The sequence below is a fragment of the Thermobia domestica genome, chromosome 11 (assembly GCF_964235325.1).
Source record: "Thermobia domestica chromosome 11, izTheDome1.hap1.1, whole genome shotgun sequence".
NCBI lineage: Eukaryota > Metazoa > Arthropoda > Insecta > Zygentoma > Lepismatidae > Thermobia > Thermobia domestica.
In genome coordinates this window covers 88,851,607-88,869,351 of record NC_137464.1, presented here as the reverse complement: position 1 = coordinate 88,869,351, position 17,745 = coordinate 88,851,607, and the positions used below count along the sequence as shown (strand labels likewise).

General features: G+C 34.7%; 1 protein-coding gene across 4 annotated transcripts in view; it reads left to right on the top strand.

Moving 5' to 3' along the window:
• Positions 1 to 17,745, top strand: part of LOC145664269 (protein phosphatase 1 regulatory subunit 21) — a 123,752-nt gene that overhangs the window by 11,244 nt on the left and 94,763 nt on the right. For all 4 annotated transcript variants that reach the window (XM_081730788.1, XM_081730790.1, XM_081730787.1 and 1 more), the window contains exons 4-5: positions 9,059 to 9,184; positions 16,642 to 16,764. In XM_081730788.1, coding sequence (XP_081586914.1) covers positions 9,059 to 9,184; positions 16,642 to 16,764 — 249 coding nt within the window. The remainder of the gene's footprint in view (positions 1 to 9,058; positions 9,185 to 16,641; positions 16,765 to 17,745) is intronic.

Genomic DNA, 17,745 nt, shown 5'->3' with positions numbered 1-17,745 from the left:
TAATACGACTATGGAACACCTGCAGTCGTACAAAGAAAAAATACAGTACCTGGACTACAAAAAGTTATTGATAATTCCAGTTTCTTTAAAAAAAATCTATAAAACTTACAGGTGACAACCTCAAAATAAATAATTTAAAAAATACTTATCAACTTTCTATGAAATGCCTTCTTTATCATGATTCACTTATAAAATTTCACGTTTTCACAGTTCACAATTTTCTGTACTATGCTTCAAGAAGGAATGGGGGGATAGCAGCTCCAAGGGATTATCTCCTGGCGAAGATATTGTTGTAGATAGGAATTCTACAATCCATAAGATTCTTGTGATACTATTTACTTCTGAATTCGCAGTGCGTCATAGTTAAACAACCATTGTACTATAATCCAATCTTAGTATGAAGTTTTCAGCGCACAAATATGTTTTATAGAAAAGAACAACCAGTCGAAGTTACTTATTTGGGTTATAAATAACGCACTGAAAGTTAAGAGTTGGTGTCTCAAAATGGCTGATGCATTGTTCTTCCAACTGGGGAAACTCCAAACGGTTGATAGTAGTTCGTTTATATATTCAAGGTAAGCAAATGCAATTGGCTATATAAAGCATATAGAAACCATGGTCTAAGTAAAATATTCAGTTCCAGAACGATTGATTTTCTTACCGGAGGACTACGTTTCGTGAGACGACTGCTGATTATAGTTTCTCTAGTATGTGAAATGTTGCTAACTCACTACATAAAAATGTGAAAAAATAAATAAAAATTAATATTCATAAACACTGTATGTACATATAAGAACGTTTTAATTCAAATAAATTTCGATTAGCAGTATTGTCAACTGGTTGCTGTCCGTCTTCACTATATCTGATGCAATGAAAGTAGGATTGAGAATTGCAATGAAAAGATAGTTTGTTGACCACGACGATTAGAGGGACTTAGTTTCTCATCATTATTCATCTACATACAGAAAGTTCATTTTTTCTTTTGAGCATAAAAAATGTATTAAAATGGATTTTTCCTCAAGTTGTCTTGTATAGTCGGGGACAAAAGAATATATGTAACCGGGAAGCGATTATACTGTCTACAAAGTAAATTTCTGAAGAAAGCTTCCTTTTACTTATATTTCTTATTATTTCTACATATTGTTAAGGTGTACTTTCCTGTTATTGGCTTTCTGTATAATATTGTCTTAAATATGAGTATTTATGGCTGATTACACTCCGAATGAAATTGTCGATATGCTACTTATTTTGGGCGAATATCGGAATAGTTATCGTCAAGCTGCTGCTTTGTATAAAACTTGATATCCAGATCGACCATCACAAAGTTGTACAGTTATTCAAAATATTAATTTAAGAGCCTCTGAATGGTCAAGTCGCAGCTTTGACGATGATGCCCAACTGATAACGATTCTAGTAGCAATTCACATCAATCTTTAGCAGACAGATTGAGAAGAAAATAGGAACACCTAGAACAACTGCCCTTAAGCTTTTGAAAAGAGTGAAATATCTTGCATGTCACATAACACCCAACTCAAGCCTTTACTGTAAACGACATGTTAAGACTTTAGAATTTTGTTAGTGAGCACAGGAGATGTGTAAATATGTTCCTGTTTTCTTTGAGATTTGTTACGTTTTCTGACGAAGCTACATTTCGAAATACTGGCAAGCTCAATATGCGTATCACTGACTGGTTGGATGTCAGCCCTGGTCGCCGTAGGGTAGTAAATGTTTAAATTGTGTAAGTGTTAATGTGTAGTATGGTATTGCCAATACGTATCTAATTGGTCCACATTTTTCGGTGGAAATGTGAGTGAGGAAATGTTCTATGGATTTTCTCAGACGTTTGTCTGTACCTCTACTTGAGGATGCGGACTTACAAAGAAGATATAGGATGTGAATTAAGTTAGATGGAGCGGAACCCAACTTTGCGTGAATTGTAATGCAGTGTTTGAACACGCGTTCCAATGGAAAATGGATGGGAAGAAACGGTCCAGTATTATGGCTTGTACTATATCCAGATTTAACCTCACACCAGACTTTTATCAGTGAGGACATTTAAAAGATGATGTATAAGAACGCGAACTAACAAGCAGAGATTTGATGGAACAAGTTCGATTAGCTTCTGCACAAATCTTACGGAACGTTTTATTGAAAACTGTAATCCATTTTCGCAGGATTGATTTATGTATTCAGGCAAATGGAGGTGCTGTTCAACAAAATGTGCAATAGATTTTGTACATTTTGTTAGTAAGTGAGAGACAAGGAGACTCGTGAAGAAAAAGCATCTCGTACGTGAGAGGCGACGGAGAAGCATCCTACAAACACCGTGCAAATAGCGGCTGGCAAATTCAAACATTTATAACTTCCAAAAATTGCTTTGTTTGAAAACTTGTTTCGCATAAATGTTGCTTATTATTTCACATCAAATCGTACTGTGCAATAATTAATTAATGAATGTTATCATTTAAAACGAAGTTCCCCTTCTTTTACGCATTTCAGTGCCATCTATGGCTTGTACATGTTTAAAACAAACCATACGTATTTTGTTGTGTAGAATCCGAATTTGCAATCGAAGGTAGGGGTTCTCATTTGAAATTTCCAAATTACTCCCGTTTACTGGAGGCAGAGAGGAGTAATTTTGTCAGAATTGGATTTTCACTTTCGAAATATGGAATTTTTCCTCTAAACATTTTTTCTGTGTTGAATCATTCTCAAAATATTGCAGTAGAAAGTTTAAAACGGACCACCCTGTATACACCAACCAAATCATTACGACCATTCGCTACATTTTGTACAAAGTCATTGGGCTGATGTAAGAGTTACGGGGCATAGCAAAACTACTCGGCAGATAGTGACAGGGTTCTCACTTAATTAATTAGTGTGGTACTTGTGCGTAGAATGGGGAAGGAGGGCGATATATCAGAGTTTGATAGGGTCTGGATTGTGATGACCAGATGACTGAGAATGAGCATTTGGAAAACACTGCGACTTGCCGGGTGTTTGTTAGCTGTCATAGTTAATGTTTCCCGAAGGTGAGAAAAAAAACGGTGGAACCTACACCAAATTACAAGGCGTAGAGCTGCCACCTCTTACTCTCCAACTCACCAGATTAAGTAAACACTTCTAGCATGTCATTAAACATCAGATCCAAGCTCAGTGCCCCTTTCGCGGGATCTACAAGAATTAAGTAACTTGTGTATACAGATGTGCACCGTATCTCCAGCCACGTACCAAGGTCTCATTGCTTCCATGCCAAATCACATTGCTGCTGTCCTGCGAGCCAAAGATGACCACACCAAATATTAGATAGGTGGCCATAATTTTTGGTTAGTGAGTATATAGTGTAACAATAAACACGTAAGGGAGGCTCCTACCTTCATGTAAAATTTTATTCTAAAAGTTAAACTGCGATGCAATTTCGGTTTTAATTCCTGTTTTCAGTCTGCGAATTTGGAAGCGTCATTAATTCAACGTGTAGCAAGATGTAAACATTTTCTAAGTTTTCAGATTTTGATCTCAGCGTGTAACTGTTCAACACCAGACCTCCAAATGTTAATTGACAAGCAAACATTGTTGCAGTCGCTCCTGGGAGCCCAAAATCTTAAAGGGTTTTTCGATTTACAATTTTAACCTCCCACCCGCACCCCACCCTCACAATCAGAAGTTACAGAGCGACAATTGTAGACATTTCTGGCTGAGATATGAGTCTCCTACATAAAAAGAACTGCCAAGTTCCTTATGAATGTTGTAATCTTCTATATGTAAAGTTTGTTTCATTCGTATCTTATATGATTTAGCTCTAAGTTTGATACGCAACATCTTATATGTTGTACTGGCGCAAGTCTTGATATCTAGAGCTCTACTTCTGACCTTTTGTTACTCCTGAGTACATTCCGTCTCACCGATTCAACCACATGTGTGCTGACTGTAGATCTGACTCTGCGTGGTAAACCAGCAAAAAAACAAGAACACTGCACCTACTCTTGAACCATGACCAGTTTATAATCCTGACTGCTTGTTCGTAAGCTCGTGACGTCAGTACCAATACAATACCAAGTTACAAAATTTTATATTACCATGTCCAATTTACAAGCTATTTCATGTTCATACGGAACTCCCCCTCGGAACCCATGACACTTCGAAATGTATGTCCCGATTCGGGCATACAAAACAAATTACTCCCCAGAAAATAGTGAAAACATTATCAAATACACTAAAGAAATTACAAGCTCTTTTCGCTAAATATTTCATCTAATGAGAAAAAGAAGAAATGGAAAGAGAAGAATTAATGACCAGAATGTAGTTGTGAAGTTGAAAGTAGAGGATGATAAAACTATTGAGACGCATTGATCGGTATGGTTACTGAAAGGATAATGTGGAAGAAATTTATGCTAAACAATATAAAAGAAATTTAGAGTTAAAAACCGTAAAGGATTGGTAAAAACTAATTAAGTGGTAATAATCAAAGAAAATGCAAAGTGTAAAGAATGCAAAGAAAGTAGAGTTAAAAAATTGAAATACTAAAAGTAAAATTAATATAAGAAAAAAAAAGCGTGTAGTGAGGCCATAGTGCAACAGGTTGGGTTAAAAATAATTTGGAAACAACTTTTTTTTTTTTTTTTTTTTTTTTTTGACACACCAGATTCTCTGTAGATGTGAATTCTATAATGCACAAGGAGTGAAAAACTGGACTGACTGAACCGAAACTCGAACCCGGGACCTCTGGCATACTGTGCCTATGCGTCAACCACTACGCCACCAAGTCCGTTTCCCAGAACAACTACACACTCTCCCACTTTCGAGGTCGGTGCTCTTCACTCGGACCACGTGGGTTGTACCACAGACCACTACTCTGCTCGGACAATTCCTTTGTCCATATAGTGAGCACCTATGACGGTTGTAATTTCATAGATATTAATGAAAAAGGAAACAACCGATTTTTTATCACAGCAGATTCTCTGTAGATGTGAATTCTATAACACAATTATATATATATATATATGTAATAATTTTAAATTTTAGTAAATTTATAGGGGATTATAGGAGAACAATAGAAAGAAATGCAGAGGTTTTATTAAACGCTTTCAGGGAAATTGGTTTAGAAGTTAATGCAGAGAAAACCAAATACATCGAAATTCGCTGGAATCGTAATACTGCAAATTATAGATACATCAAAAATTTCAAATAATACTTGCTACAAAGTGCGAACTTTCACATATCTAGGATCAGTGTTAACAGATCAAAATCATATCCATGAAGAAATTAAATGTAGACTGGAAGCAGGGAATTCATGTTATTATTCAGTTCAATTTTTTTTTCTTTCTTCGTAAATTCTGTCGAGGAATTTGAAGCTTAAAATATATGAAACGAAAATCGTGCTTGCTATGCTGTTGCGAAACATGGTCGCTTACTTTGAGAGAGAACGCAGACTGAAGGTATTTGAGAATAAAATTGTGAAACGATTATTCGGAACCAGGAGGAACGGAAATTAGGAATGGCAAAGATTTCATAATGAGGAGGACGTTAGGGTCATCAAATCTCAGAAGACTAAAGTGGACAGGTCATATAGCCAGAATGAAAGTAGGACCACTTCCAAAATTGTAACTGGAAATCCAATCGGAAAACGACCATTAGGAAGACATAGGCTCAAATTGGAGGACAATATTAGAATGGATCTCGCAGAAATAGGAATACAAAGTAGAAACTAAATCTAGTTGGCCAAGAACAAAAATCAATGGGGAGCTTTTGTGAACGCGACATTGAACTTCCAGGCTCAATAGGCCATAGAGTGAGTGAGTTATAAAAGAAGCAGGCATAGGATAAAATAAACAGAAGGAAATTAATAACTTACTTGACATGTACGTAGTTTCTTCTGTTCGCATTTGTTTTTATCTTGACATTCTTTGTATGTAATATTTTCTTATGTTCGTCTTAATATAACGAAAGACATGCAATTACTGATATACAATACCTATAAAAGAGTTACCAATAATGAATTAGATATTGGCCTATGCCAAGGAAATGTTGTTCATATTGTTAATTTCATTGTTGGCTGTTATATATTGTTATGTATAAGTATATAACGTTGTACTGTTGTTGCGATATACCGAGGGAGTGCAACACACAATTTTTTTAATTCTCCTTTGAAAGTAATCCATGTCGTTGAATTAGTTGGAGTAGGTCTTGAAAAATCGAGCTTGATTTCTTTTAAAAATAGCGATTCCTTTTATTCAATTACCAAATTTCCACAGAGATTTCGATATATATATATATATATATATATATATATATATATATATATATATATATATATATATATATATATATGGAATCAAATTTAGGAAGGCAAACATTAAGATCAAAATCGAAAAAATCCTTTCAAACGACATATCACTATTGCTGATATATATACAGGGTGTTTCAAAACCACCGACAACGTTTGATATTGATTCCTGATACCAAGATAAGACAAAAAGTATAGACCAACTTGGGTGCACAAATGCTTCCTTTCGGAGTTATAGGCTGCCGAAGACATGAAAAACTGAACTTTAAAGGTCCATAGCTCCAAAACTATGGGACCTACCGTAGTCGGGTCAAGACTTCACTTAGGAACTAATATGTGCGCTATCCAAAAATATATATTTCAGAATCCTAACGTACTCACACATCAATTTTTATAGAGGGAGTTTGGCTACGGGCTAATAATTTGAAGTATTCACAAAGTACCTGTCTAAAACTTCTTGCGGAAGCACCGCAGGATTCTGAAACATGGATATTTGGACAGGGCATATATTAATTCCTAAGGGAAGTATTGACCCGACTGTGGTAGATCCTATAGTATTGGAGCTATGGATCTTTAAATTTCATTTTTTTATGTTTTCGACAGCCTATAACTCCGAAAGGAAGCATTTGTGCACCCAGTTGATCTATACTTTTTGTCTTATCTTGGTGTCAGGAATCACCTCCCAAACGTTGTGTCGGTGTCGTTTTGAAACACCCTGTATATAACTGATATATATGTAGCTGATTATACAAACATAGCTGTGTGGTTTATGTATCATTTCTCTGTGGAGCCTTCTTGAGTAAAATAAACTACAATTAATATTTTATGGATCTGAATGAATGCCTTTCTTTAAGTTTAATTGCTTTTCGTTACTAACATTAACATAAATTAGTGTTTTTGAAATACATGAATAGAAAATTATAAGTAATCGAATAAAATAAATAACAATAAAAAAATTCAAAACGTACCTTAAACCTTACTAAAATATTTTAAAAAGAAAATAAAAATATATTTCAGAAATGTTTGACAAACCATATTGATTTTTAAACTTATTATTGGAATTTAAACTATGAAGTGGCATCTCGCTCCTGATGAGGAAGAGTAAAATGTTTCATTTGATAATTTTGTCATCTTAACACAAAATTGATACCTATTACAATTTTCCACAAATTTGAGTGTAAGGAAAATTTGTTGTATTTTTTTTACTTTTAATGACTGAATTATCATTAGAATTTTAAAGAAAGTAGGAATCAAAATTATAATGGATGCATTTCTCACGATAATGAATCTAACTCATAGTATAACTTCAAAAGAGGTATGTTGATTCAGTTTGAATTTAGAGTTGAATATATTAAACATGGTGTTCCACAGGAAAGGAGGAACCTTAAGAATGCTTTCAGTTTAGCAATTTTTAGACTCGCTGAAGAAAATGTTAGAGAACACTAAAACAATATGAGGGAATTACAAAAGTTTGAGATAGAAGGTAAGGCTGTTCTCACTAACTCATAAGGGTTTGAAAATAACATTGTACAGATGTCTCTTGCTATTGTTAATAACAGTAGACTGTGAAATTCATGTTAACTACTTGATTAACTCCACAAATAATAAACTTGCCTTTGTTAACTCCGTTAATATGTACTATTTTATCCCGATTTACTTGCCTGTAGATTGCACTCAAACCTAGCTAAAATAGAGTTCTATCCAATCTAATCAGTAGCGTGACAGTTTAGAAATTGGTAACACTTTCTGAATTCTTTTGAAGCTATTATACCATATCAAAAACAATAAATTGAAGTAATTAGTTACAATTAAGTGCGTGGACGACAGAGCATCATGAGAGAACTGGGGAGCTACATAGGAAGTAGCAAACTGGAAATGATGTGCTAATAACACGTTATCTAACTAAAGACTATAACCTGAGCGAGCTGTAAAGCTACGGAGTTTTAGTTTTACTTCACAGGATAAATATAGTATTCTCGATTCATTCATATTTATTTATTTATTATCTGTATACTGTAGCTGTAAAATAATGTTCAACTGAAAATCTTAATGGTGAGATATAACTTCACATTTCTTAACCATAAGAATGATCGTAAAAGAGATTTAATATATATATAAACTAAATAAATAAAAATACATGTATGGGAAACGGTTGTTTTCAGTTCGTGCGTGTTTCCTGACCGAAGTGTGATAAAATAGACCGGTGACTCACTTTGTCTGTATGTGTAACGGAATCTGAAAGCTACCGCACCGTTTTTGAGGTACACAGAGTAAACCAAAAGACATGATACACGCCACAGTGTACGGAAGTAGAGATGAACAGACGTCAGTGAATCTGATACTCATATTGACGTACTGGAAACAGTCATCAGCGTACCGTAGGCGTACTTAAGGAGGCAGGTGGAATGATCACAGCAACCATTGGGAACATTTAATTAATACAACTGTGAAAATGATACATGCTTCTCGAGAGGAGGCAAGGACATGGTTCATATTTCATATTTTTTTCATATAACTTCATATATTTGTTTTTAATCTCTAAACAAAAGAAGACACTAAGAAGGATAAAAAGTTGTGGAATACATTTTTTCTTCACGGCATCATTGTGCGTTGATCAACATTAAACCGATATATTTCTTCATATTATTTTGAAACGCCAAATGCTTTTGTTTCAAAATTCTTGCATTTCTATTCCTAAGTTTAGTAGAGAATATTTTTAGATACTTTTATGCATGTAAAGTTTAGTATTGACTTTGGTTCTGCTTTCTTTTCAAGGACTTACTCAAAGAAAAGGATCAAAGTTTAAGAAAAGCAGACCAGGAAATGGAAAGTCTCAATTTCCGGAATCAGCAGTTAACAAAACGAGTTTCTGTTCTTCAAGATGAGTTGGATGCTCTCCAGGTATATTTTGTTAGCTTTCTATATATATATATATATATATATATTTTTCGAATAATATTTTGCTCTAGTTCGTTAGTTGCTCTTAAATGTTAAAACTCTTTGTTTAGCGATGTATACACACTAAGTCTAAATAGTTTCTTGGAAAAACTAGTAGATTCTGCAAAGCTTTAAGTTCGCAACACGTACTGGATTAATAGTTGACGCGCGAGAACAAATTGTTTCACTTTTTTTCTTTCTTAATAGAATCAAAGTTTCTTTAAGTTGTTGAATCTCTGAAATATCCGTTAGGGGGGAATCTCCAAAATATCCTTTAATATCAAAACTATTGACTCACCAGTTGTGCACATAATGTGCCTACTAATTGTTTTATAAGTTGGAATGTGTTCTGAGGTGCGACTGCATGAAAAACGTTGACCACCAGTTTTAAAGTTCGATTAGAATCAGGGTGGAAAAATCATTATTTAAAAAAAAAAAAAAGATTTTTGTTGATTTTTTTATTTAAATCATTTTTTTTATTTATTTAAATCAAATCTTTCTCCTCGTATAATACGAGTCGCGAACTGAAGAAAAACATTAGGAATTAGTATTAGTGTAAGTATTGGGGTTCAAGTTTTAATTAATCCCCAATCATTAACCTCTTTCAATCCCAAGCAATGTTTCCTAAGCATTAAGGAAAAAGTACAGCAACGTTTATGAACATGACACTTTTTTTTTTGTCTCAAAAGTACTGACATTTGGCAAGGGCATATTTTTAAAAAAATCAGAACTAGCTTGCGGCACGAAATACATATAAAATACATAAATTTGGCCTAAAAATTGAAGAAAATCTAAAATTAAAAAAAAATAAAAAATCCGAGAAGGGATCGGATCTGGGAACAGACAGACAGACACACATCGTCGTCTTAAATGTCGAAATTGATTTCCTCGTTGGAATAGTTAACGATTTTAAACACCCTATGCTACGAAGAGAAGAAAGCAGGATTCGCTCGTTACCTGTTCAAAACGGGATTTTCCCTAATCATTCTTCATGACATTCGTTTTCATACTGTGCTGTATATATATATTTGAGTTTCATTGTATTATGATTATTATCTTCCATAATCGAAATAACAAAACAGAAACGGGATTTTACTTACTTTCACTCGAAATTTGATTTAAATCAATGATTTTTTTTAATAAAGTGATTTAAATCTTCATCTAAATCGTGATATAAATCAGACTGATTTAAATCAATCCACCCTGATTGGAATCAATGTCTCTTGTATCATATGAGGAAATCTAAAGATGAGGGCTGTACCGAAAATGTCCCTGACAGCTTTGTTATAAATCATTCAAAATTGATAGAGTAGGATACCTGTAGTTTCCGTGATAGAGTAAGCCATTATTTCCCTAGATAGGTGCTGCAGGTTATATATATATATATATATATATATATATATATAAATAAAGGAAATAAGATGTGAAGTACAAACAACATGCCACCGTAGAGTTTCTGATGGAAGAGGGTTGTGGCTTGACTGACATTCACAGGAGAAAATGAAATGAAATTTTTGAGTTTTACGTCGCACGGTTATGCCAGTTAGGTTAAAGGAGACGGTGATGATGAGAGATGAATGAAATGGTGGAATGAAGAAAGTGGGAGGAAACGGGAGAACCCCAAGAAAACCCACACACACGGTGTTTGTCCATCACAAAGTTCACTTGGCGGGAGCAGGGTGTAAACCCGGGACCCCAAACACCAGAGGTGTACGCTTTACCACTGAGCCACCGCGGCCCCCTAAGATCCAGAGGAGATTGGAAAAGAGGTGCAAAGAGGAAACAATCGACAAGAGCAATGCAGAGAGGTAAATGAAGAAGTTCGAAGCAGAGGAAACCAGTATCGAAGACAAAACTACATAGTGGAAGACATACCAGCTGAGAACACTAAAGCAGAGCTTGCAAGATTTGATGAATTGATTCGTGTGGACAGATGATTAACAAACGATACGAGAGCTTACGGTAGAACTCAACTGAGGTCATAATATTACACAAACGATGATTGATGATCTATCGTACCATTAAGTGTACACGAAATGACAGAAATCAAGACATCTGCATTCACATGACAATGTAACCCCACACACGAGTTTCACAGGCTCCCTCGACTATATGATTAGTTTACTCGTCCTCAGCGCGGGAGACTCGAATTCAATTCCCGGCGAGAGCTCATGTGGTTCGAATTCCACATTAAGCTGTAGGTCCACACTTCATATAGCCTCTTGGCTGAACGGGACGCTAAACCTTTAACTCCAGTCAACTAATCAAAGAGTTTCACAACAACGCACGCGATCTCCAAATTGGCCTGGTAAGTGGTTCATCATTCACCATACAGCTCGAATCTACTCCCTGTGACTTCATCTGTTCGACCTTTTAAGAAGGGTCTACGATTGGTTTGATAACTTGATGAGGTGGAAGTAACTAAAGAAGTACACACCACAGTTTTGCCAGAGGAGATTTCAGAGTTGGATAGAAAGATGGATGATCAATAACAAAATTTAGAGAGCTGTTACATTACTTTTGTGCAACGTTCTTACAGGTGCAATGTAGTAAACTACGTGATGTCTTTCTTCTTTTCTTTTGTATATTGTGATGGTCCCTATTTAATGCGTGTATGATATAGTATGTCCGTTCCACTACCTTATACTACGCATCTAAACCTATAACTTATCCATGAGACACTCACATAATATAAATAAAATTTTGTTTACTAATCGTCTAGGGTAATTAGTAAACCAATAAACTTAATATTAATACCTAAGGTTCAGGGAATTTTATATAAATCATGCTTTTCCAAGTAGACCATAATTTATTCAAAATTCCAAAAAAAAAATTCTCTTATCGTGGTTAATGATCCTTAATTAAAATTTGATTTCTCTAATCAAAAAAATTCTCATTTAGGTACCCCTCTAGACCCAGAGATCCCCACCTATTTAAACCTTAAATTCAGTTTGCTTCAGACCTGAAGCCTTCCGTAAAAGAATAACTAAAATTTCGCTAAGAGAGGTTCTGAACATGCGTCCTCGTACAAGCCATCATGAACCTCGAATACTCTAAAGACAGCCCCAACAGTCTGAGTACTGTCTGGCCTAAAACCCTAGTTCAGGTATCGCCCTTTATTGGACAACCATTCAGGAAATTAGCTAGCTAACAATCTTTAATAAGGAAAAGGGAAATAGGGAATTTCCTTCATTTAGGAATAAAGCACCTTCATTCAGGCTCGGTAGCAGGAAGTAATAACAAAACCAACAGCCTGTCGTCCCCTTATGTAAAGAATCAGCTGTGAAAATTCTAATCGGCTAATCAAATACAACTAACCGAGGAAAAAAAAATACTTATGCGGCTCGGTTGCCATAGCAACAGCCTTCCCTAAAAATCATAAAGAAAAAAATTTCTACAACGGACAGCGCCCAAAAGGGACGTTGCCACAATAGATCTAAAGATCCCTGCTAAAATACATTACTTTAAAAATTCCTGTCCAGGAATCGAACCTATTCATAGACTATAACCCCAAGGACATACAACCAGAATTTAAATATTCTGATTCATATTCCGCTAAACAAGTCTAAAGATTGATCCTATACACAGCCATCTCCTCGGCTGTAGCCCTGCTCTGACTTAAAAAGAAAAGTCGCGAAGCAAAAAGAGACCTAAGGAGCACGAAAGCTCCTCCCGTAAGAAATTCCGTCTCGACTGTACGAAAGAATCAAGAATCAAGAATCTGCCTCCCCCTCTGTTCTTTCCCTTCTTACTTATATACGAATTTTACAGCCTCCCCCTCTCCGCAACACGAGAAGAAACTGTCGCTCTGCTTAACAGTGTTTTCAAATGAACTAGCTAGCTACCAAACAAACTTTAGCCTAACTTGAATTATTTTTCTAGAGCTGAAAAGAATAACTTTCAAGATTAACATATACATATATATATATACATTAAACAATACATAAATGTACACAAAAAATATAGAAATTTATATAAAGATTAATAGGCATATACCAAATTCTATAATAATTTTACCAGCGCTGGTTCTTATCCTAATTGTATATGCATTAATAAACAAGAATAATATGAATATTAAATACCTTAAATATATATATATATATATATATATATATATATATATATATATATACAAACTAGCAATGGGCCTGAAAGTGCTCATTGCAATATACATTAGTGCTCAAAAGTTTTCGAACACCCCGGATTTTTGTAAGCATCTACTGTGATCCTATTATTTTGGCACGGGAACTTTACCGCCCTGCATCAGATGTATTCCTGCCTAAACCATAGAATTCGACGACAATTGAATCGAGTTCTTAGAAATGCTGCAGATGATATGTCGAATTATAATTCTTAAAACTAAGGCCAAAAAAGGGTATTGCATATAGATATTACATAGAATAAACAAAGCTGTGCAAGGCGAGGCAACAAATTAGTTTTGTTGAACGATGTAGATGTAGTAGGAAAATACAGTGATAGAAATTTGAAACAAAAATCAGTTTTCCAAATTTTGTAGTTCCCTGGACTTTATTGATATGCTGGCTTTAAAAAAAGGTAGAAACTCTATTCTTTGAAAAATGTTTACGACGGTCAATATACATCCTTCTCTGCTCAATTGTCGCTCACTGGAAGCGTATATGTAATGCTCATCGTTACTACGAAGTTCATGGAAAACTATTTTCTCCTTCAAATTTTTGACACTGCATTGACCCTCTATACCTATACTTTCCAAACGAAACTAATATCTTGCCTCACCTTCCACACGTTTGTTTATACTATGTAATATCTATATCAAGTTTTTTTTTCTTTTCTTTTCTTTCTTTCTTTCTTTCTTTCTTTTCTTTTTCTTTTTTTTTTTTCAATTTTAAGAACTATAATTTGACATACCATCTGCAGTACCTCTCAGACCTCAATTCAACTGTTGTCAAATTTGATGCTATAGGCAGGAGGACCTCTAATGCAGGGCGGTAATTCTCGTGTCAAAATAATAGGATCACAGTAGATGCTTACAAAAATCCGAAACTTTTGAGCGCGGCACCGAAAATGTTTAATTGGAGAAAAATCACTACGCAGAGAAGTAATGTCTATGTTGAGTGCAAATAATAAGTTAGCACAAATTAATAAAGCAAGTTTATTTTTTACTTTTTTTAAAGGAAAAATTTGTTCGACGAAGAACGAATCTTGAATATATGTTCCGTAAAAGGGCTCATCGTTCCCCTTGTTCGTACTTTTTTTTTACATCTTTCAGAATATTGTGAAATAGGTATATTGTTAGAATGAATAATAATGCATTAATATAACCAAGTGTAAATGGAAGGAAATATCTAGAAAAATAATTTATAGTTACAAGATATATAGAAGTAAGCCTCCTCCCTTTTTTTCTTTCTTGACAAGACAGTGTTGTGCGTGTTAACGTGTTGTCAGAGACATGCCTTAATATATCTACATCAATATTGTTTAACTAGGCTATGATACTGATGTTTGTTCTGAGATCCTGGGTGATACGTAGCTTCTGTAGACTCTGTTCTTTAGGTAATTCCACAGAAAATAGTTCGCTGGTCCCAGGTCTCGTGACCTTACAGGTTACAAATCTTTAGAGATAAGACGATTCACAACTCGTTTTCGGTGACTGATCAACTAATGTTTCCAGCTGTTTCACTGATCATTACTATCGCCATTACGAACACCGTATTCATGTCGGTAAGCTCATTGAATTGAGCTAACAAAATGGTAAACCACTATTCTTTACAATAAACACACATTGTTGAATTGTATACTCCATTTTAATTGTTGTGTGACAACAAAGAAGAGCGATCGATTTGCAGAACGCCAAACGTACATGTATGAAAATCGAAACTTCTGGTTTCTTCCATTAATTTGATGCACTGGGCTGTTCAAAAAATGTGTACACAGTTCAAAATGATGTCATACATGCGATACGCTTAAATTCGCGCCGGCTGCGGTGTTCAACGTGTAGCACTATCATTTAGCAACAGCAAAATATGGCATTAATGCTAATTGGTGCGATGCAATCAGTGAAGAAAGTGCAGCGGTGCGGCAAATACGTCTGTCATTCGAGCAGCGGAAAAACATTTTAATATGGTATTGGGAGTTCCAGAATTAATGTGAAGTGTAGTGACAGTGGAGGTAGGAAAATGAAACTGAACCGTCAACAATCATACGGGTTGATCGCTTGCGTGGACGTTCGTGTCGAGCAAATGGTCAGTTCTCTAGGATTCAGTTCCTGTGTAGGCTGCCAGCAAGGGGACTGATTGGACCTTCCTTTTCCAGCGTTGCTGAACACATTAGTTTTACCATCTATTAGAGAGCTTTGTTTGGTGATGATCCATTTCTTATTGAACAGGATGGCGTTCCGCCGCACTTTCATGCAAATGTTTGCGCCTACCTTGTTAAGGCTGTACTGAATGCTGGATAGACGAACGGAACCGATTAATTTCTCCGCACGTTCGCCTCACTTACCTCCTTCATCTCTTCCCGTAGATTTTTACGTGTTGTTACCATCAAGAATGTAATGAGTGCACAATTAGAAGCCATAGTCACTAATGCAACTGTGCCATGAAATTAAAATGGCTTGTAAAGCAATCCCTGTGACTACTCTGGAAGATGGTACCAGAAATGTAGAGCATCGTGAAAGATTGGCAAGCTGGTGGTTTGCAGTTTTGAACACTTACTGCATTTGCACAAAGAAACAGTGTCTTTGTTTTAATATTTTCTCCTTTGTTTTGTTATAATTCCCGCAATAAACTAGCAACTGTTTTATTTTTAAGTGGGTATTATTTGAACAGACCGGTATGCACATTTTATATGCCAACTATGGATACAACTATTCTAAAAAATGGGACATCCACTGAAGTACCCTGTACAACTCAGTGAAGCACTTTTTATTGCGTATGTATTCTCCATTGTCAAAGCGTAGTCTTCAGATCAACTACGAGATCGTAGGCTTAGAGACCGAACATGACAAGAATGAAGATAACATCAAAAATTGATTTGTTTACTAAATCGGTATTTGTACTTCCTAAAAAACTACACAGAAAAATTTTGGTCACTTTAAATGATAATATGTTTATAGAAAATATAATGAATCAGTTCAAGAAAGAAATATCGTAATGTTACAAATATTAGTTTTAAATTGTCATGTCAGCTTCCTTGTCGTTTTAAATTAACCTAGAAGTTCTAGAAATTCTAATTTCTAGAAATATAGAGAATTAGAATTCTGAAAAAAACATTTTATAGGGATAATATTTCATTTACTTACCCTTTTGGCAAGTATTTATTATATTTAAAAAATGCACAGCAATCACAGTTGTTTTGACGTATTTCACCTATAATAGGCGCTTAGAGTTACTTTTTCTGTTATTGTACACTTTCTTTTTATAGCATTTTGTGTGTTTCTTTAGACAAAACCAAAGAAGGGAAAAGTAAAAAACGCGGATAATTACCAGGCAGCCAGCTTCACAAATAACATCATAGATGAGGAACTTCAGAAAAAGATTGCTGAAAATGCTGAACTGCAATCCATAGTAAGTATTTTTTCTTTGCCAAGTAATTATGTTGAACGAATTTGCTGAGAAACTTTTTAGTTTTAGAGGTTTTTTTTTTTTTTTTAAGATTATTTGAACAAGTGTGAGATAGTAAAGTGATTTTCTTCTTTGATGTATATTTTATTCATGCATTCATGTGCATTATGTCTGATTTTTTTTTTTTTTTTTTTTTTTTTTTAATGGCAGATCAGCATCTTTTTTTTCTTCTTCCTGTGGTAATGGTTCATAATATGAATGTTTCCTATTCATTAAGTTATGACTCATGGTTAATTTAGTTTATCTGCAAGTACTTAGGCTGTATAATAATACTATTTTACTCCTTGTAAGTAGTTATCAAAAGGCCTTTTCTTTCCAAAAGAACTGAAAGAAACAGTGTACAGTCGTGGCCACCGATAAACGGCCCTTACCCATACCCTTCGTAAGAAAGAGCCCCTTCCGCAAGCATAACCACAAGTGACCACAAAAGTTTTTTTCCGCACGTGCTGGAGGACAAGGTTATCACATTTTTTTTTTCTTCTTGAAAATGTCTGGATACCATAATATGAATAATATGAATATATTATGTTCTTCTCTTTTAGAGAAAACCGTGGTAGAAACGTATTGACGCGTAAATTGTGTAATAAAAAATGATCTAAAAAATGTTAAATAATCCATTACCTACAACATAAGACAAATCGGGCAAAAATATCAAGACTCAACACGAATCATTCTTTTTTCTCTGAAAAGAGACATATACATTATTATATAAAAAAGATTAAAATGACTTACTCATCAATAACTAAGTCAAACTATTATAGAAAGAAACATGAATTTGTAAGAATGTTCCTTTGTCACAAAATCAAGAACTAAGGATAGATTGTTGTGAAGTATGTCTTATAGGGGAGTAAAAGAGGGTTCAAATAGCTTTTGCTAAGAATAGAGTATTTCACGAATCCTTGAAGTTATTTTAAAAATTTCGTT